The following is a 20937-nucleotide window of genomic DNA, read 5'->3' as shown; positions in this document are numbered from 1 at the left end:
GTCAGTGGTGATGGATATCCATTCGAAGAGGTTTGCTGTTTAATGCATGTTTTCACTGTCCCTCTATCATCTTCTTCTACTTCTGATCTTTTTACTATGGGGAGTGATTACTACAGGATTCCCTGGTTTACTACAATAGCTTGATAAATATATTTTTTATTAAACAAGAATGAGAAAACCATCACTGTCCTATACTGTTTAATAAAATAAAAATAAAAATAAACTTTAACCAAATGTTTATATTGTGCAAAATTCAGTATCATATATTACGAAAAGGCTTTTTGTTCAGTGAGGTATCTTTTAATAGGTAAGAGGTGTATGCCAAATTTGACAAGTGGATTTCACCTTTTAATACAGAGAACATCTTAACAATGATGAATCACAACTCATTCACATATATAAAAAAGTTAAATGTGCATTTATCAGCTTTTCTGCTTCGATTTGAACTGCCACCCACATATGAGTATTTCAGCACTAAAATTTACATACCATTCACGTGTATGCAGATGAACATGTTGAATCTTAATTTCTTCCAATAAACAACCACAGAAAGAATTCTGTCTACATAACAAACGACAATACATTTAAGCAGCATGAACAAATAATTAGAATGAGGCCCTTTCCCTTTCATTATTTGTTTCTGTTTAGCTGGGAGTTGTTCCATAACTCATAACATACTATGTAAAAGCCCTATTTAAATACTTCTAAAGCCCACTTCCTGCTAATACTCACTGCTGCTTTTCTTATTCCCAAAAGACAGACTGTCATCAAGGGAATTGGAGCCGGATCCCACCGAGGAGCTATCCTGACTGTCTTGCTGGGGTAAGTTCAGGAATCCGTCACTTGATTCAGACTGTGACGGTGTGAGGGTCAGAGACTTAATGCGTTCACGATTTTTGGGTTTTATCAATTTTTTCATCTTCAGGGTGATCCAGTTACCCCTTCTGGAATAAAACATGTCATAGATCCATTAGAAGAATGGTACATTTAGAGAACATGCTTATCAAAACACACATCTGCGTCCTTTATGGCATTCATTCAGCATGCCGTGGAGCTTATCCTGCTAAACATCTCAAACTGGCACTAAAATAATATATGATTGTTGACTATGACTATGATAAAACAAAAATACATAGAGCAAGTCAAATCTTGTTATGCAAATATCTGAGATAAAAAAGCATAAACAGCTTCACTATTCACTATATGTTAATGTAAAGTAGTCACTATATTTTATATAATTACCTCCTTGGGGGAGAAGGGTCATGAAATTTGTACTGGTCCATGATCTTCTCTTCCAGCTTCTCTTTCTGCCTCCTGAGCTCATTTAGCTTGTCTCTGGAAAAACATACACTGCCTCAGTATTGAACTACAATGAAAATCTTTGTATTTTAATACACTAGAATGTAAGTGAGAAACTGCTATTTAAAGATTTTAATAACCTCCGTTTACTACCAACTCAGGGATACCAAGATATTTAGTAAGCAAACGGTCAGGGTTGGGTAAAAGAGGCAACAAATATCCCACCCCAAGCACTACAAACCAGCAGAGGTGGTCCAACACTTTGTACAGCTTGTAAATACTGTGAAATCTCAATAAATAGAGCATCTGAGGAAGTTTAAGGCAAATGGCTTTTATTTCAATGTGTCTTTCACATGTATTGAAAAAAAAAATCCTTTCCAGGGTTTGCTGACTGATGGAGCAGGGTGCCCTACCAAAACAAAGTGATGGCAATTACTAGTATTACATTCTACATACATGTACTGTCTCTGTTCTACAATAAACAGATCCTTGCTTTCCATAGTTTGATCCAGCAGGGTTCTATTCTGCAGCATCAGGGTCTGGATTTGATCTAATAGATGTCTGTTTTCTTCTTCCAGATTCCCCTTTAGCTGACTCAGCAACTGTGGGAAAAATAAAAATAATTATTTTTTAAAATAAATGCAGATATTGTGTTCTTTGTTTAAACAGGATAATAATACAATTAGATCAGCATAGTCTGAAGAGTGCTTGCTAACAAAATTCAATTTTAAAAGACATTTGATGCTAAAACCCAGATGAAACTAATGTGTTTTAATACAATCATATCAACAGTCTTTAATCATTATCATTAAAGATCCAGAAATAAATCATATTGAAGGAGTGCTAACCAATGCTTTAAAATGCACTCCTTTTTGTGTCATGAGTATGTCGTTTTATCACTTGTTTATATACGTCAATTCAGCATATACAAATATTTCAAATAAAGTGCTAAAGATAAACTGTTTGATCCTGGCACCTTTTCTGTAGGTCACATGATCTGATTACAGCTATATCATTGTGAGTTTGAACTGCAAAATATGATTATGTACAGCACCAGGAACCAGCATCAACATCTATAGTGTTGTCTTTAAAAAAAACATTGCAAATTGAAGTAAAAAAAACTACAAGCAAATAATCTTGATTTAGAGCAGGGCATAGATAATATTACTAGTGCTAATCAGTGATAAGACTGTATTTCACCTTAGTAATACTGTTCACAATAAAGTTTAATATTGATGTGAAAAAATACTCCTGCATAAAATTAAAGCACACATTTAATAATTTAGATATTAAACCCATTCATATTAAAACTCTGCAATACCTCACACTGATTGTTCAGTTTGGTGTATGTAATATCTAGCTGCTGATACTGTTCCTTTAACTTGGAAAATTCTGCTTCCAGTCGAGTTTGCTCAAGCGTTGCACTATTCAGTAAACTTTTAATATTCTTGTGGTCAGCCTGCAGTCCTTCATTCTCTTTCAGTAATTGGCAGTGTGTTTGATTCAGCCTTCAAAGATAAAGACAATTGTAATAAGGATTACATCAATACAGCATGGGACATACTTTTATGTACAAAATCATATAGCATGTATTTCCCAGATGGTGCATGCAAATAGTATGATTACAGCAATTGACATTTAAATGCAGTGCATTTATTCCTGTCTCATCCTTGGTTGTCTGACCTCCAACTGTGGCCTATTAAAATGAGGGCTGGGTTTAGTAAAAGTATTCTGCCAAGATTTTCAAATCAGGATCTGCTTTGTTTTTTGACACTACCTCTTATAGCTTTAGAGCTATTGTGCATACCATTATCCTGGTACTGTTTTTGTAAAAGAGGATCCTGTTTTTCATAAATTAGTCAGGGTAACTTTTTCCTGACTGTTGGAAACATGTTTATGAAAAAGCCCTCCGATAATTTGACTTTTGCTTTCAATACTATTTTCTACTTAATTATTCTAAAGCCGGCCAGCAGGTTATGTTAAAACCACCACAAATATAAAATTACGCAAGGGTCAGCTCTAATCTATTTTTATATTGACGTACAGTAACATACCACATACACATAGGAATTGATTTACAGAGCATGTTTATTTTCAATACTTACTTGTCATTTTCATCACGCAGCTTCTGATACTCTGCAGCTGTAATTTCATGGTTTTTCTTTTCTAAGAGCATTTTCTCCTGCTCTGCTTTCAAGACTTTCTCAAGGTCTTCCAACTGGGTCTTTTGCTTCAATAGCTGATTGTACCTATGGACGAGTATATTGTGTTAATAACTCAATAGGCTTTTGGTTAGTTTAGCATGTTTTGCTAGTTGCAGGAATTACTGTCTAATTACATTATTAACTCAATAATATTTCATCAAAATCACATCATGTTAGTAAATATCACCCTAAAGCTAATACATTTTTTATTTTTTATTTTTCAAAGTAGAAAGATACGGAAGTTAAAAACAATCCAATGGGACTGAAAGGCATTACATGACAGAACTGTCAAATAATTTCACTAAGTCACAAAATATTCAAATTACTTAACCATATGATTTGCTAAAAGAATCCATCATACCTAAGGCTTCTGTTTTTCAGTTTTTATTAATTACATTTTTCGGTGCTTATTTATAGCTATTTTATTTATAAATGGTTTTTTTCAGGGCTTTCGCTTTTTATATACTGTATGAAATTATTGTTTTGGGTTATGTTTGTTTTTTTTCTGTCTCAATATGTATAGTAACTTGACAGTAGTTGCACACTTCAATTGCACCTTCTTTTTGCTGTCTTCCACAATGAAATCCTTATGGTCGCGGGCACATTCTTCTGGGGTTTTTGTGTGTTTAGGCATTTTTTTACATTTCTCCCTCTAGTGTACTGTAATATAGCTTTAAATTTTGCGAGCAAGAACATCTCGTTTTAAATCTTACAAGTGTGTTACAATCCTCCAATAGAAATATAGGAATTTGCTGCCACTCAGTAGCTGGGGTGGGTTTAAAGTATTCAGAACGAATCAATGCGAGACACAAGTCAGGAAGAAGAGATATTGCCCAAATGCACTGGAAGGTTGTTTTTTTTTGTAGGTATTTTATGAATTTTTTTCACAGGAAAAAGGGTCAAGTCAGCATGAATTGAGTAACCATTTCAAGTGTTTTTCTGGTGTTTATAAGATATACATTGATTTCCTTTTTTTTGTATCAGGGGTGTTGTATCATTTTTTATTGGTTAAAACCGAAAATCAGAAGCCCTAATTATACCCTAAAGCCCCCTTTACGATTAACAGACACTTGAAAATGAAAACCTAATTGGCGTCCTCTGTATTTCTGACATACCTTAAAAAATGAGGTAATGAGCCATAGATATTGAATAGCTAACATATAATACCTGTCCTCAAGGTCCTTGTGCTCCACTTCTAGGTTTTTGTGGACCGATTTAAGGCTGCCATGTTTATTGATGAGAGATTCATACTCTGCTGCCTGGTGTTCATGGAGGGCCTCTAGTTTCTCGTGATCTTTTACCAGCAAGTCATACATGGATTTTAACTCTTGTGTTTTCTTGATTAGGGATTCATTATCATTTTCAATGGTGGAGTGCTGAAACTGAAGCTGCGAGTTCTGGGTCATCAGTGATGCACTTTTTGAGTTTAGAGTTGAATTCTCTACCTGTGAACAATTAAATTAAAAAACAAAATTTGATTAGGTACAATGACAAACCAGTATCTATGCTTTTAACTTGGATACCTTTCATTCAAGCACCTGGAATGATCAGCAGAAGCACATGTTACCTGTGAAAATTTTATAGAAAATCTAGCTTCCTTCTGTGCTTGTTTTGTATCTAACAAAATCTATATTGTATAGCCCGGTAGACTAAACCTTTATTATTTACAGAAAATAATAAATCATGTATAAGAAATCGACCAATACCATGCGCAGAACACATGGAACAATTCTAAAGTTAAAAAAACAGTGTGTAGGGTGTCTCTTATCTTAGCAGCCACTCGCACAAAATTATATCTCTCATACAATAAGTATGGTGGCCGACAAGTGCAAAGAGATAGCAAATCTACAGAGACGAAGCTGCAACCAGGGTACTGAAACGGGGTTTCTTCTTTGTAAAGCAAGGTTCTTATGAATGTCGCCATACTTACGAGTCAGCGACACTTACAATATTATCAGTGCAGCAATATTTCTGTTTTATCTTACTATTTACCTATTTATATCTCGGAAATTTATTCTGTAACGAATAGGGTCTTCTTAACTAAACCAGCAATCCGTTTAATGAAATAATAATTTTAAATTTGAGTTTGAATAACAAAATATTTCTTATATTTTCTTTGCAATTAAGTGTCGCGACATACACCAAAATCTTGCTTTACCCCCACAAAAAAAACAAACAAACCCCCCCCCCCCCAGTAATTTCTGGCACAAAATTTAGCTTCCGGCAGATTTTTCTAAATGATTCACCTGCATTTTTTTCATGCGGCTGCAGTTTTTTAGATGTTACCACCCCTTACTCTGATGTCACCACCCCATGGTTGCAGCTACGTCTTTGTGTAGATTTGTTACCTCTTTGCACTTCTCAACCACTCTATATAAGAGACACCCAATGTATATATTATAATCAATAAAAAAATATACAAAAACAGTAGAACCAGGGGGCATGAGAGAGATATATACAGACGTGCTCAAATTTGTTGGTACCCTTACAGCTCATTGAAATAATGCTTCATTCCTCCTGAAAAGTGATGAAATTAAAAGCTATTTTATCATGTATACTTGCATGCCTTTGGTATGTCATAGAATAAAGCAAAGAAGCTGTGAAAAGAGATGAATTATTGCTTATTCTACAAAGATATTCTAAAATGGCCTGGACACATTGGTTGGTACCCCTTAGAAAAGATAATAAATAATTGGATTATAGTGATATTTCAAACTAATTAGTTTCTTTAATTAGTATCACACATGTCTCCAATCTTGTAATCAGTCATTCAGCCTATTTAAATGGAGAAAAGTAGTCACTGTGCTGTTTGGTATCATTGTGTGCACCACACTGAACATGGACCAGAGAAAACAAAGGAGAGAGTTGTCTGAGGAGATCAGAAAGAAAATAATAGACAAGCATGGTAAAGGTAAAGGCTACAAGACCATCTCCAAGCAGCTTGATGTTCCTGTGACAACAGTTGCAAATATTATTAAGAAGTTTAAGGTCCATGGAACTGTAGCAAACCTCCCTGGGCGCGGCCGCAAGAGGAAAATCAACTCCAGAGTGAACAGAAGGATAGTGCGAATGGTAGAAAAAGAACCAAGGATAACTGCCAAAGAGATACAAGCTGAACTCCAAGGTGAAGGTACGTCAGTTTCTGATCGCACCATCCGTCACTTTTTGAGCGAAAGTGGGCTCCATGGAAGAAGACCCAGGAGGACTCCACTTTTGAAAGAAAAACATAAAAAAGCCAGACTGGAATTTGCTAAAATGCATATTGACAAGCATCAAACCTGAGACAGCTGGAGCAGTTTGCTCAGGAAGAGTGGGCCAAACTACCTGTTAACAGGTGCAGAAGTCTCATTGAGAGCTACAGAAAACGTTTGATTGCAGGGATTGCCTCTAAAGGTTGTGCAACAAAATATTAGAATAGCGGTCCCATCATTTTTGTCCATGCCATTTTCATTTGTTTTATTATTTACAATAATATGTTGAATAAAAAATCAAAAGCAAAGTCTGATTTCTATTAAATATGGAATAAACAATGGTGGATGCCAATTACTTTTGTCAGTTTCAAGTTATTTCAGAGAAAATTGTGCATTCTTCGTTTTTTGTGGAGGGGTACCAACAAATTTGAGCACGTCTGTATATAAAAAAAATCATTGGGTTAAATATACTGAAACTAGATTAGTTATGACTGAATCATTATCACTAAAAGACAACAGAGGGCGCTGCACTTTGTATGTAAAACAACCACAGTATTATTTTTCTTTTCCACACCATTTGCTGAAGTTTAGTTACATGTTAATAAACAGTCAATAGACATGCCATGCATGTGTGTATCTATCATTAGACTGCCATTTGAGATCATATTTCATATGTATGCTGAGTATGTTTGAGATTTGATAGTTTCCTGGTCCAGTAAAAAAAAAAAACGTACAAAAGACTGGTATGTAAAGCTACTAATACCCTATTCATGTGATCATCACAATTTAAAAATGTGATTGTGGTTATAGCAATATTGTGGTTTAAATGTGCATTATTTAGGTAGTGTGGATAGCTCATAGAATAATATTGTTAGCACTACATACCAGTCCATGTGTGTCTTTTTTTTTTTACTGGAGCAGGAAACAACCAAGTCTTAAAAAACCTACTCAACATACATATGACATATGAGCTCATATATCAGTCTAATGATAGATACACAAACATGCATGTCATATCTATTGACTATTTATTAACATGTAACTAAACTTCAGCAACTGGTTAACTGAATATCAATTACATACCTATTTATGCCACTGAAAATAAAGTATTACCGAATGCAGTTTGAACCAATTTTTATGAAAGCAGAATAAAACTTCTAATGTTACAAAGCAAGAAACCCACAACTCAAGGTTAATTTGATGGCCATAGAGTACTGAATGTCTAAGTCATTGTTTGTTCCTCGTAAACGTTTTGGACAAATGTAAAATCGGGCCAAATGTACTTCCAGTTTCCATGGGTTCCTAGAATAGGAATAGAGTAGAGATGAATAACCTGCAGTTTAGCATTCTGTGTCTGTAATGCAGTATTATGCTCTTGCAAAGTGGCTGTTTGTCTCTGGAGTGCTAGGATCTGCGCTTGTAGATTATCACTCTGGCTTTCCAGCTGTTTTAGCTGTGTCCGCAGGGCCTGTTTTTCCGCCTGGAGTGTAGCATTCTTTCAAATACAACAGAAAAACATACATAATTAAAAGCTTTAGAAACAACTTACATGACCAGATATTTAGCAACTTTATAATTTCACATAGCTTACATTTTATGGAATATGATAAACAAGTGCAATATATCTGGCCCACATGTAAAAGTGTGATTCTGATACACAGTATGGATTTTTACAAGTCTCTTTTTTTTAGAAATTGCACTTGAATAACAAAACAATATTAACAACTTGCTATTAATAATAATGCAAACAAGTTTCAAAAACGATATAGGCACAAGCGAAACATAAAATATCTGATTATCATTAGAAACTGATAAACTAAAAACTGTACATAAAACAGTCCTGTGCAGATTTTAAAGGGACACTAAACAGAACTCACATTCCTTTCCACCTCAATTAGCCTGTCTTTGACCTTTAGAAGCTCCCGAGTAGTTTCATGACTCTCCTTCTCCCATTTACTGACAGTGTGGGTTTCTTCACCCGCTCTGGGTGGAGAACTCTGCATCGTACGTTCCTCTTCCTCTCTCTGCTTAAGTGCTTCATAATTCTTTTTAACCTAAAACAGACAGAAAGACTTACTTACATACATTACATCCATGTAATGTAAATGTGTGTCTCGTGTGCAGTATGAGATGGTATGACATACATCTAATACGGAAGTGTGTGAATTTCAAATAGAAACATATTGGAGTACTCCAAATGAATGCTCAAACACCTATTCAAACTGGGTGAATGGTAGTGCAGCTAGTAGGGTAGTGAGGGGCAGTGATTGATGTTCTGAATTATAGCCAGCACATTCTGAAAATTGCTTTATAAATTAATGTAATAAATTGCTGCTAAGTAACCAAATAAATATTTATTTTCAAGTAATGAATATTTCTCTAAGTACTTCTTGTTGTTAGGAAAATATATATTAAATTGGTTATACTAACTGGACAGACGGAAAATATCCTACAATTAGGTGCTATTGGAAACCGAATTACATCCAGAACCATTCGGAAGCAAAAGCAGCTTTTGAAATTTCTGTATCAAATTACTGTATGTGGAAGAGAAAACTGGGGCCCGATGATTCGCAATCGTAAGCCCCTCGCAAATAAAAAATTGGGTTTCATAAAACTTTTGCAGGGCTGTGACATTGCTGATTTTCACCAGAAACCTACAACAGCTAGACAACAGCCACAATTGGCTGGGTTAAGAATAATAATATAATATAAGCTAAATGTGGATCATGTGAAAAAGTCATTCAAGGCTTGTGGACTCACTAGAGCTGGACGGACACGAAGATGACCAGATACATTGTTTTAAAGAAGGGGAACCATGCACATCTGGAAAACAGTTACTGTCCATAAAGCGCAAGAAGGCACAGGGAACTGTCACTGACATTGAACTTAAGGAAGATGAGAGGGAGCTTGAGCAAGTGACAACGATGAAAGTGACCCTCACTATGAAAACTTAATTTAAGGTACACAAGGTTTTTTTAATGCCGTTATTACATTTGAAAGTTTTGAAGCATTTTTGAGTGTGTTGTGAGCCTACAGTATAAACTTTTCCGATATTTACAGGGTTGTCTTTTTTCATATTAACAGTATTTAATGCAGTTGTTTTACAATGAAGAGGCTTTGCTAGTTCATTTTCCATCGTTTGTCCATGCTTACCAATGTACACGTTTGAGAGTGAACAACAAAAAAAATACTTTTTGATAAAGCTGATACTGCTTTTATTGTTAATTTTAAAACCATGTTTTGTAGATTTTTTTTTATTGTGCTGTAAGCCTACTGTAATACACGCTTGTGTTCCAATATTTACAGGGCTGTCTTTAGTGGATTTTACTGTTTTTATTATGAACAGTGGTAGATGCAATTGAGTTTTTCTATGCAGATTCGTTCTGACCCATTCTTCTGCTTGTTCATTTTGCTTATCCTTGTTTACCAATGTATTAAAAAAAAAAAAAAAAAAAAAAAAAAAACTTTCGTTTTATACTGGGGGGTATACAGTACAATGGCATTTTGTTATAAAATAAAACTGTTACCTAATACCCACTGACACACAACCTTTTAACGACGTTGCTGGAATGTTGTAATTTAGTTATGTCATTGCTATAAGGTTCTATGTTAGCTACTTCTTCATGATTACATCTGAAGTATTTGAAGATGTTAGTGATACATAATAAACGCTGGGTCTCAAATAGTCGCTGGTCTCCAAAGGGCACCGGGGCTGCTGGTAAATATTGTAAATAAATGCTGGGGTGTTTAAAATAAGTTTTATGGTATTTATGTCTCACACAATTATTTTTCTTTTTGATTTTGCCCATTGAACAAATAAAAGTTAGCGCTATTTGGCCACTGAAATGACTGAAACTTCGCAGACCTCACAGAATAATAATAATAATAATAGTAATAATAATAATAATAATAATAATAATAATAATAATAATAATAATAATAATAATGCATTTTATCAACAATTTGTGTAGTTTTTTAGTATTGATCTATTACCATTATTGCTTACTGAAATGGATAACAAATTACGTGTTTACTTACTCCACAGTTGGGTCAAAGGGGAAGAGCTCTCCTGTCTGCCTTTTTTTTCCCGCTTGTATCTAGTCCTCTCAATACCAGCAACAGCTACTTCACCAATTATATTGAGGACAACTTTTTCCTCCCCTGTGAGGTCTTTGGGTTTTCCTCCTCTGCCTGTCCTTTTCATCTCTTTGGCAAAATAGTTTTTCCTTTGCACCCCTGCCATTGTGTAATTACTTAATTGTTCACTGGGCTTTAAAGTGGATTACCGAGTTACTAATTTTTTTTGCTTTATGAAACGTACGAAGCAACGACCTGTGTCCTCGCAACCTCATCGCAATCACAGGACTTTAAAGAAACGGGCCCCTGATAATTTGTGCTAGAATTGATGAACCGAAGTAATAGACAGCTTCTTTCATTAAAATGCCGACTGTATTTTAACCTGATGACTGAAAACTTTCCTATGTGCACCAAATTAATGTTTAATTTCCTGCATGCATACACTTTAGTGTATTATCTATAGATATATTTTCAACGCAAACAAAAAAGCAATGGCAAAATAAATACTACTGATAATAAAAGTAGAAATTTTGATCAAATTGAATTTTGCTTTTGACGTGAAGAACCACCATGAATTTACTCCTAAAAACCTGTGTTATATAGTTATCTGGTGATCCAACTTCTATACATATTTTTACAACTCTAAACTACGTTATTGTAATACACAATTAATGTTTGTATTAGAACAAGAATACATTTTATAGATTTTTATTTTAATACTGTTCAGGATATTTGTCAGTAATATTAAAACTTCAGTATCCCCTTTTTTAAGGCACAATGATGTGATCCACATTTTGAAGTCCAAATACCCTCTGCCTGCAGTGTCTGGATCATGCATTCTGTTTAAGAGCTTACCGTTTTGAGTTCCTGACGAAGCTGCTGGTTCAGGTTTGAAGATTCCTGCAAGCGAGCTTCAAGGGCAGCAATCTTTTCTTCTTTTATTTCAAGAGACTTTTTCAACGTGGACTCAAGTTTAGACTCCAGCAGCTTATACCTACTGTTGTGGTATTACAGCAAAAAAAAAAAAAATCATGACCTCAATTAGTTCACAAAATGCACCCTCTCAAGAAATATTAGTAAAGTATTAACTTATTTTAACTTAAGGATATTTACTCTTCATTATAAATGACAGCTAATGTGAAACTAGTTCAGTCTTATCAGCCAGATAATTATTTCATTTTACTGGAGGACCAAGGCACCAAAAAGATGATTACAAATTGTTTACAAGCCAGTTACAAATGGAATGCCAGATGTTCTTTCTGAAGGCTATGTCAGTGAAAGGCAGGGCTCTTCTTTGTTTACAGTAGCAGAAAACCATCCTTGTTTACCTGATAGTCTGGAGAGGATATCTAGGGTGATTTGTTAATTTGTTATCTTAAGCAGCTATCTTACCTGTTGTCTGTACTTTGTTCATCATCTAAGAGTCTCTCTTTGTTTAATCCTATTTTTTCCAGCTCATGTGTCAGTTTTTCAAGATCATTATTCATTTGTTGAGTCTTCAGCTTCTCACTCACCAGCTCCTAAAACATCAATTCATTCATTAGTTTTCCCACCTAATTTTTAAAAACCTACTTACACCTGTTACAGTATGTATTTAAATAGTAAAAATTGTAATAATATTAAAATGGGAAAAAAAACCTAATGATCTGCCACAGAACACATTATCATGTAAAATTTCTGTTCTAAATTACCTAAATCAAATACTGTACTGTATGTTAGACCCATTATTTTACGTTTATATTTATTGAGCAAAAACATTACCTCTCGTAAGGTTAATAGCGTCTTTTTATCTATTGTGGCCTGTTTTACAAGCTCTTTGTTTTCCTTTTCAAGGTCTTTGACTCGTCCGCAGGAGTCTTTGAAAACATTCATTTCTTTGTTGAGCGACTTATTATCTTTCTCCAGGTTGATAATTCTCAGGTTGTTTTCATCAAGCATGACGTCTCTGATCTCAGCCTGCTGTCGAAGCCTCTTGTTCTCTTTCTCTAGTTGTTTTTTGTCTTTTTCCAGCTGTGAAGTTTCTTGCTCCAGTATCTTATTCTCTTTTTCTAACTGCTCTAAACGTTTGCTAGAAATTTTGAGCTCCTCCAGGTTTTTTTGCAAGCTTTGGTTTTCAGTCTCCACATCCTGGAGTTCACTTTCAAGCTGCTGGATCTTTTTGTTGCTGTTCTCCAGTGCCTTTTGGAGCCTTTGGTTTTCTGTATCGAGCCCTTGACAGCTGACCTCCAAGCGTTCTGTTTTCTTAGAAGATGCTTTCATCAGATCCAGGCTTTTCTTCAACTGCCATTTTTCATTTTCCAGCTCTTTGTTTTCTAGTTCCAGCTGTGCCACCTTAATGCAGGACGACTTTAATGAATCTACTGTTCTTCTTAGCTCTACATTTTCTTCGTCAAGTTGTGTGTTTTCTTTTTCCAGCGTCTCTAACTGAAAGATGAGATTGTTCAAGCTGTCCAGTTTCTTCTTTAACTTTCTGTTCTCAACCTCTAAATGCAAATTTTCTTGCTCCAGTGCCTCCACTTTATCACAGGTGATAGTTAGGCCTGTAATTTTTTTCTGAAGCTGTTCATTTTCCCTCTCTAGGCGATGCACCTCTTTCTCCAGCTCCTCAGCCCTTTCTCCCTTTTCTTTATAATGTTCGAGCTCCTTTCGAAGCTGTTTCCTTTCAAACTCCATCTTGTTTAGCTTGCTGCTAGTCTCTTTAATTGACTCATGCAGGATTTTGTTCTCTTTTTCAATGTCCTTTACTCTTGCCTCTGCACTTATTTGAGAACGCTGCCTCAGGGAGGATATGGTTTGATTTAAGTGCTCATTCTCTTGCTCCAATACTTTCACCTTTAAAACAGAATAAATATTGTCAATTTAATTCTTAAGTAACCATGTAGGGCTATATTCATAAAGCATTCAAATGGCAATATATGTTAAGGACTTCAATACTCATACTCAATCATACCTGGCTAAAATAGTGTTTGGCTTATTTGGTGATCTGTCACTTCATCCATTTACTGCGAAACAGCTTTTGTGATAAACCAAAAATGGGAGTTTTTGTAAACAAAAACAAAGCATCCCAAGGGGTATAATCAAAGCAAAATGTTACATCAGATTGAATGGTTTGTAAACATGAAATAAACTGAATGTGTGAAAAATATTTCTGATTTTCTGATTGAAGCAGTATGGCAGTGAAATGGTTCATTTGTTAAAACTTCTATGAATATTTGTTATTGTTGCTTTATCACGAACAAACTTCTTAAGATTCATTATATTCCCGATGGTGGGTTTGTACCTGTCTTTCAGAGTTTTCTCGAAGGGTCTCAATAGTCTTTTCAAGTTCAGCTTTCTCTTTCGTCAGATCGTTGCTCAGATTTTCTACATTTGTCAGGCTTTGCTTCTCAATGCTCATTTCATTCTCAAGCCTTTCCAACTGTGAAATAGTTAAAACAGTTTAAAGGGAGGACCATGAAGGAAACTAGACTATAAGCATATACAATTAACTGTAAATATACACAGACAGATACAATTAGGAAGAGGCTGGTCTAAAAGTGCTGATTGAAGTCTGAATAATAAATACATTGAGCTTCTCAGCTGTATCCACTGGACCCCTACAGGGTAATATGTGGAGGTTGAAGGCATTTGATTTGTAGTTCCAGCTGTTTACTCCACTAGATGGATTGCACCCTAAGAAGACAAAGGCTGCTATAAATAGAAGGCTGATGAAAACCAAAAATACTTGCAGCATACTAATTATTTCTAAGCTGCTTACCACAAAAAGGTGATATTTTTGCAACCGAAAAAACTCTTGAATTTTTACACTACAATATTAAAAAAAACCCAGATGGTTGTTTTTAAGCTTTAGTTCTTTACTATTTCTAGCTACACACCAAATTCAATAGATTTGTATTGGCAACTATACTACCATTCAGTTCAATTTTCCACTGCAATTATCACATTAGAATACAGTACATTAGGTCAGTAATTGGTTAAGGGTAATCAAGTATAAAAAGGATAACCATTGAAACCATGCAGTTTTATAACAGAATTCTTCTGCAAAGAGAAGACACATCTAAACTAATGAAAATGCAGGCTTGATAGTAACCGTTTTGCTTAATCTCTGATTTTCTTTCTCCATTTTCAGGAATCTCGAGTTACTGTCTTCTGAAGGATCCGTTGTAGTTCTAAGTTTCTCAACAGTTTTTAAAAGGCTCTGGTTTTCCATTTCCAGCTTAAGCAATCGGCTTGAAGTCAATTCATTAACTTCATGACCCAATGATTTTTGAGGCACTAAAAACAAAATGAAAAACTGATAAAGGATAACTGGCACTGAATTGTGCATTCATGGTATGTGCTATTGCCATAAACCACATTTTTGGCTAAAATAATAATACAAATGTAGTTAAATTTAACAGAACTAAACTTTTTTTAAACTTTCTGTTGGAAAACAAGCAATCAGTCAATAACCTTTGTATTATATGTACATTTCAAATTCAAAATATTGTCTTAAACTTCCTCAAGTGCAATAGAAGTACATTTTCATGTCTAGATTAAACAATTATTCATGAATACACTATGCTGACATGTAGCTTCTCGAAAATCGATCAGCCATGGGAATAAAATCCAATCTGTTTATGTTTTCAAGCCAGAGATAATTATCACACAGGTACACCACAGGGTGGTAAACAGTATTTTTTTTTTTGACTGAGAACACATGTGATTACCTTCTGAGTGCTCAGTGGTTTTGGAAAGCTGCTCTAATTCCCAGCCAAGATGCAATGATTCATCCATACTCTGTTTTTGAGCCATTTCCAGTGTCAGGTTTTCTTCTAAAAGATCCTTGATTCTCTTTCTGTCAATATCACGATCCTGAGGAATACAATATATTCTTTGTTCATTTAACGCTTCATTAATTAAATAAACAAATAAATAAATAAATAAATAAATAAATACAAATCTGATTATGCAAAAGATAATTCACCATCTCCAAGTCATGCATTTTCGCCTTTATTTGTAGATTTTCTTTTTCTAGCTCATGCAGTTTGTCAGAACGGGATCGAGATCCTTCCAGTTGATCCTCCAACATGGTCTTTGTTTCTAATAGAACCTGGTTATCTTCCTTTAATTCCTACAATACATAGAGGGACATTAAACACTTAAATGCATGCAAAAAAGCAACACGCAGTAGAAGCTACACAGTTTAAGATTACTTTTAAGAATGTGCAGTCAAAAACAACACAATTTGCTGGCCAACAGGATTAACATGAAAAATACGTTCTTTTTAAAACAAATGTACACAAAAATGTTAGTTTTCCTTAAATAGCATTTCCACCTCAAGAACCTGGAATACCAATTTTAAATCAGTTTATCTGGAAATAAGCAGAATAATGTTTAAAGATGTGTTAAGTATGGTCCACACATTCCTGAATTCTACTTCACCAGTAACATTAAACAAACACACACACACATCCTATATATAACTATGGATGTTACTTTACCTATGAATATTGTAATAATTTTTATTTTATATAATAACCAAATAACCAAATTAAGACAATGATGAAGTTTGTCAATTTGTTAGTAACTGTTTTACTGTACCTTATAAAAAAACACCTTGAAATGGTGCATCCTAACATACCTCAACTCTGGCTTTATAAAATTCAATGTCATGTAGTCTTTCTTTGTACCGGCTGACTTCACTTTCAAGCTTGTCAACTCTAATTGCCTTTTCTCTGAGAGCATCCAGCTCATCACGATACGCCCTGGCTGAACGGGCATCTGCCAGCAGGAGAATGCTCTGGCAAGGCAACAGGAATAAAATGTAACTCCATTACATCAAAAAAACACAAGAAAACTACAACAAAAACATAACAGCAAATAAAAAGGGTCACATTTAAGGTGCTATATTTGATATAAATAATGTGATATCATTTAGCTCAAATGATGGCTTTTCACTTCACACTTGTGGAAACAGCCCACAATTTTGTGAAGTGAAAATAAAAGAAACTTGTGTGACAGTATTTGTCTGTCATTATGAATAAAACAAAGTTTAACATTCAGTGTTGTCAAAGAGGCTAACGACAGCAAACTGTAGGTATCTTATCTTAAAAAATGTATAAATGAAACCCCTTTTGATCAATTTGCAATGACTGATTGACACACTCCCTTTCTGTATGGCTGTTGTAGATCTTCTTGATTCCGGACCCTCACCTAATGCACTATCCTTGTACTATTATTATGTCATTGTAGATATAACCTGTTGTAATCCTAATTTGTTGCTTTCTAGTTTTATATTGTATTTTAGTCATACTATTGCATTTACTGTAAACTACTGTATCTAAATATTAAGCTTGCATTGTAGCCCTGTACTGCTCTGTAAGTTGCCTTGGATAAAGGTGTCTGCCTAATAATATTATTATTATTATTATTATTATTTTTCAATATCTAGCCACAAATGTATGCAAACACAATTTTTAAAATGAAATATCTAATTTTCTTAACAAAACATGTGATAATACTGTTATGTAGCAGCACACTAGTTATTACGTCTTAAGAACTATAGTGAACAGTGTCATAATTCAATCTGGTAATATGTCCAGCAGGCACACCTCTTGCTGAATCCTTTGCAGCTCTGTCTCCATGTGCTCCAGCTCTTGCCTACAGTCAAGCAGCTGCTCACTCTTCTCTTCCCTGAAAGTAGCAAAAAATGTATGCTCTATTAGGAATCAAATCAATAGTTGCAGGACACATAATTATACAGCATAGTACACAGATTGGACAACAAATGTGAAACATGAACACAGATGCTTCTATTTGCATATGTTTACTATGTAGAGTATGTCATTGTCCAAGGAGAAGATGCTTGTGAGTTTCTATCACACATTCTGTTCTGTTAGCTGTGTGTTTCACAGGACAGCGACCTTGAAAACCTGAAGCAAAGCAGGCTCCTAAAAGCTACATTTCTGAAGTAAGGTGGTTTGAAAATTACCCCATAGGGGTGTGAAGCTATAATGTCTGTCCCCTCTGTATTTTGTGACATTTGCAGAGGGGGTAGGAATGCACATGCCTACCGTTCATTTCTAAAATCGCTTAAAAAGAAGAAAGAAAAACAGAACCCAACAGGATTCCACAAATTATGTGTTAGAATACATGAACTGTGGATGACTGGCAGAACGTTGCAGGGTTCTTTTTATCAGTAAGATTGCAATCTTAGTCTTTCAGGATGATCATAATCACCACATGACAAGAAGTGTAAAAGAGGGCAAGACCTGCATCTGGTGCTTTTCCAATATCAGAACAGATGCTTTTTTTTTTTTCTCAGTGCTGCTTCTTATCTGGTCTGTCAGATGCCACAGTAAATCTACACAATCTACATGTAGAATTTATGTTGCAACACACTGTAAGGCTATGTCATGTCAAATACAAACAAACAAACAAAAAAAAAATACAAGACCCAGGGAAGCAGAACATGAAATACTAAAACTCATGACAGAAAAAAGCTGATGTACACATAGAAAAAATGTGTAAGTAAACAAATAAAATACTATAGATGGACCATATTAGCTGGGAGAATTTACATCAAAGGGTTAAGCAAGCAGCCCTGCTAAAAAGAAGTAGGGATTAAACTAGATATTTAGACTAACAGCAATTTGCAAATCAAAAGCAGTTAGAAAAACATTTTGGACCTTATTTTAATACTATGAACAGGGACTTGACAGTAATATGCAAACATGCAAACAAAACAGGATTATCTCATAACCAAAATAAATCTAATCTTCATTAAAAGAAAAGAAAAAACAGTATGTATATATATATGAACAAATATGGCAGTTTAACAAGTAAGTGATTTGCACCCCATCAATACATACTGTACTAATTATTCACCCATTTTGCATTGACACTATGGTACTTGTGGGTGGTTTGAAACAAATACAACCAGATAAAGTACAACATTTCAAAACTTTGTCGTAAAATGTAATTATTTTTTTTATTTTTTTAGTATTTAATGGTATATCTTTATAATATTAAATATGCTTTGGATTGAGTTGAAAACCACAAAGCCCAGTGTAAGCCCTGTGACCAGTGATTCTGGCAGTATGATAGAGCAGAATAAAATCGTTCTATTTGTGAGCTAAATCACTCAGTAATTATATGCTTTTGTAAATGATTGGTGCTTGAGCAATGTATTACAAAGAATCAAGAAAAAGCTTAGCTTCCTGTTTACTGACCAGTCAATCAAACTAATAATACCAATCTCCAGAGTGTTTTTCCATCTGCATCTTTTCTCACATTGAACACAATTACAATCTCTAAAATGTCAATTCCTTAAAAGGAAAACAAAAAAACAAACAGAAAAACTTTCAATGTTCCTTAATTAACGATTTAAGTACCAACTAAAAGTTGCACAAAATTGATCAAGTTGTTTCCAAGACACTGCCTTCTACAGTTCTTCAATAGCCAATCAGATGTGAGATAGTGAAAAAGGAGGTCCACATAATCTACAATTGAATTGCATCTCCTTACATGGTTTCATAAAACTTTTGTTACTTTTTCATTTTAAAGACCTTTGGGTTATCAGACAACTGACACATACATTTAAATTGTATTCTTTAAAGGGATATTAAATAAATTGCTTTCTAAATATGACAAGATATGTTAAGTAGGGTACACAAATTATTGAATTCTACTTCACCAGTAACATTAAACAAACACATATAGAATTATAATTGTTACTTTACATACAGACATTATTGAAGAGGGAGTATTTTTAACATTTGGTAGACAGATTACGTTTAGAATTAGGCATGCTTAGAATTCAAAGGTAGAGAACAGCACAGTCACAATAAAGGAGTGCAGTTAACATATTTAATGACTGGTGAAATACAATTCAAAGCTGCTGCAGTATGGCCACTGTTTTGTCACTCTTCACAAAACAAACTTTAAAGCTCCAGTGGCCAGTGCAAAACCACACCATGAAAAAACACATTTCTAGGTGAAAAACACTAAAATAAAAGTTGCTACATTTAAAAAATATATATAACATGTAACTGTGGCAGGGCAGAAGACCTGCTGCTGTAAATAGTGTGTGTGTGTTTGTGAATGTAAGGTTGTGTGGCAAAGTGCCCCGCCCCTGTGTGCATTTCTGTGTTGTGTATATGCGTGCGTATGTAAATGTTGGTGTATAGTCATTGGTACACGGGATATAAACGGGTCTGTGTTTCACGTGTATTTAAATAGTGTATATTTGTATTTAGGCACGGGATTGCACATCACGCACGTGCATTTAAAATATAATATGTGAACACGGGGTTTCACGTAATTAATTCACGTGCTGGGATTCAAGTGAATAATTAATTAGTAATTGAATCCCAGCACAACAGTATATATAGATGCACATTTTCACTCAGTGGTGGTTGGGTGTTCGGAAGAGGAGAACGGGTGAGAGAGAGAGGAGAGTAAAAATAAGTAAAATCATTAAACGTAAAGATAAGTTTGTTTGTACTCACCGTGTCTGTCTGTCTGTCCGTGCACCGTTTGTTTAGTGTTAGTCCGTTTTGTATGTCTATTTATTTTGGCGTGTAGTGCCGTGTCCTGTTTTGTATTCCGTTATTTAAACCTGTTATTTTGTTATTAAACGCTGAGTGCCACCATTGCACTCAGCTCATCACAACCACCGTCTCTGTGTCTGTGTTTGAAATCCTTTCTGGTCTGACGCCACCCACTCTGGCCGTCTTTGTGACGCGTGGTGTCATCGTGGGATAGCCGCGCCTCCAAGCGTCAGACCAGGAGGGGTTTTGTTTAAAAAAAAAAAAAAAAAAAAAAAGGATTACAAATATTGTTTTTGGGGGAAAAAAAAAAGAAAAAAAGAGAGTCAATGGCAGAAGACGCCATCAAACTGCGGGGCTGGTTCCTGGAGAATGCTGGGCTGGAGGCCCAGTCTCTGCCCATGGTCGTCCGGGCTCTGTGGATGATGGACTGTGAGAGATGGGAGGCATATCAGGAGGAACACACCCCAAACACCTTGGAGGAAGGTGTGGAGTTTGTCCTCAGCTACCTGGAGGCAACCATAAATGGAACAGCAGCCCAGGTAGCAGGACCACCAGCAGAGGAGTACCTGCTGTCCCCATCTCCACCAGCAGAGGGTGAGTACCTGCTGTCCCCATCTCCACCAGCAGAGGGTG

The 20937-nt window shown here is 35.1% G+C and overlaps 1 protein-coding gene across 4 annotated transcripts in view; it reads right to left on the bottom strand.

The window, feature by feature from the left end:
- LOC117402815 (girdin-like) overlaps positions 1–20937 on the bottom strand; it is a 73449-nt gene that overhangs the window by 14653 nt on the left and 37859 nt on the right. For all 4 annotated transcript variants that reach the window (XM_059024472.1, XM_034921242.2, XM_059024473.1 and 1 more), the window contains exons 9-25: positions 17365–17446; positions 16395–16553; positions 15738–15884; positions 15481–15625; positions 14862–15046; positions 14052–14189; positions 12533–13603; positions 12164–12291; positions 11627–11768; positions 8572–8748; positions 8028–8189; positions 4671–4948; positions 3405–3548; positions 2621–2807; positions 1756–1901; positions 1243–1335; positions 733–944 (exon numbers count right to left, since the gene is read on the bottom strand). In XM_059024472.1, coding sequence (XP_058880455.1) covers positions 733–944; positions 1243–1335; positions 1756–1901; positions 2621–2807; positions 3405–3548; positions 4671–4948; positions 8028–8189; positions 8572–8748; positions 11627–11768; positions 12164–12291; positions 12533–13603; positions 14052–14189; positions 14862–15046; positions 15481–15625; positions 15738–15884; positions 16395–16553; positions 17365–17446 — 3596 coding nt within the window. The remainder of the gene's footprint in view (positions 1–732; positions 945–1242; positions 1336–1755; positions 1902–2620; positions 2808–3404; positions 3549–4670; positions 4949–8027; positions 8190–8571; positions 8749–11626; positions 11769–12163; positions 12292–12532; positions 13604–14051; positions 14190–14861; positions 15047–15480; positions 15626–15737; positions 15885–16394; positions 16554–17364; positions 17447–20937) is intronic.

The sequence above is a fragment of the Acipenser ruthenus genome, chromosome 5, assembly GCF_902713425.1.
Source record: "Acipenser ruthenus chromosome 5, fAciRut3.2 maternal haplotype, whole genome shotgun sequence".
Lineage (NCBI taxonomy): Eukaryota > Metazoa > Chordata > Actinopteri > Acipenseriformes > Acipenseridae > Acipenser > Acipenser ruthenus.
The sequence above is the reverse complement of the archived record's forward strand: the minus strand, read 5'-3'. Positions and strand labels throughout refer to the sequence as shown.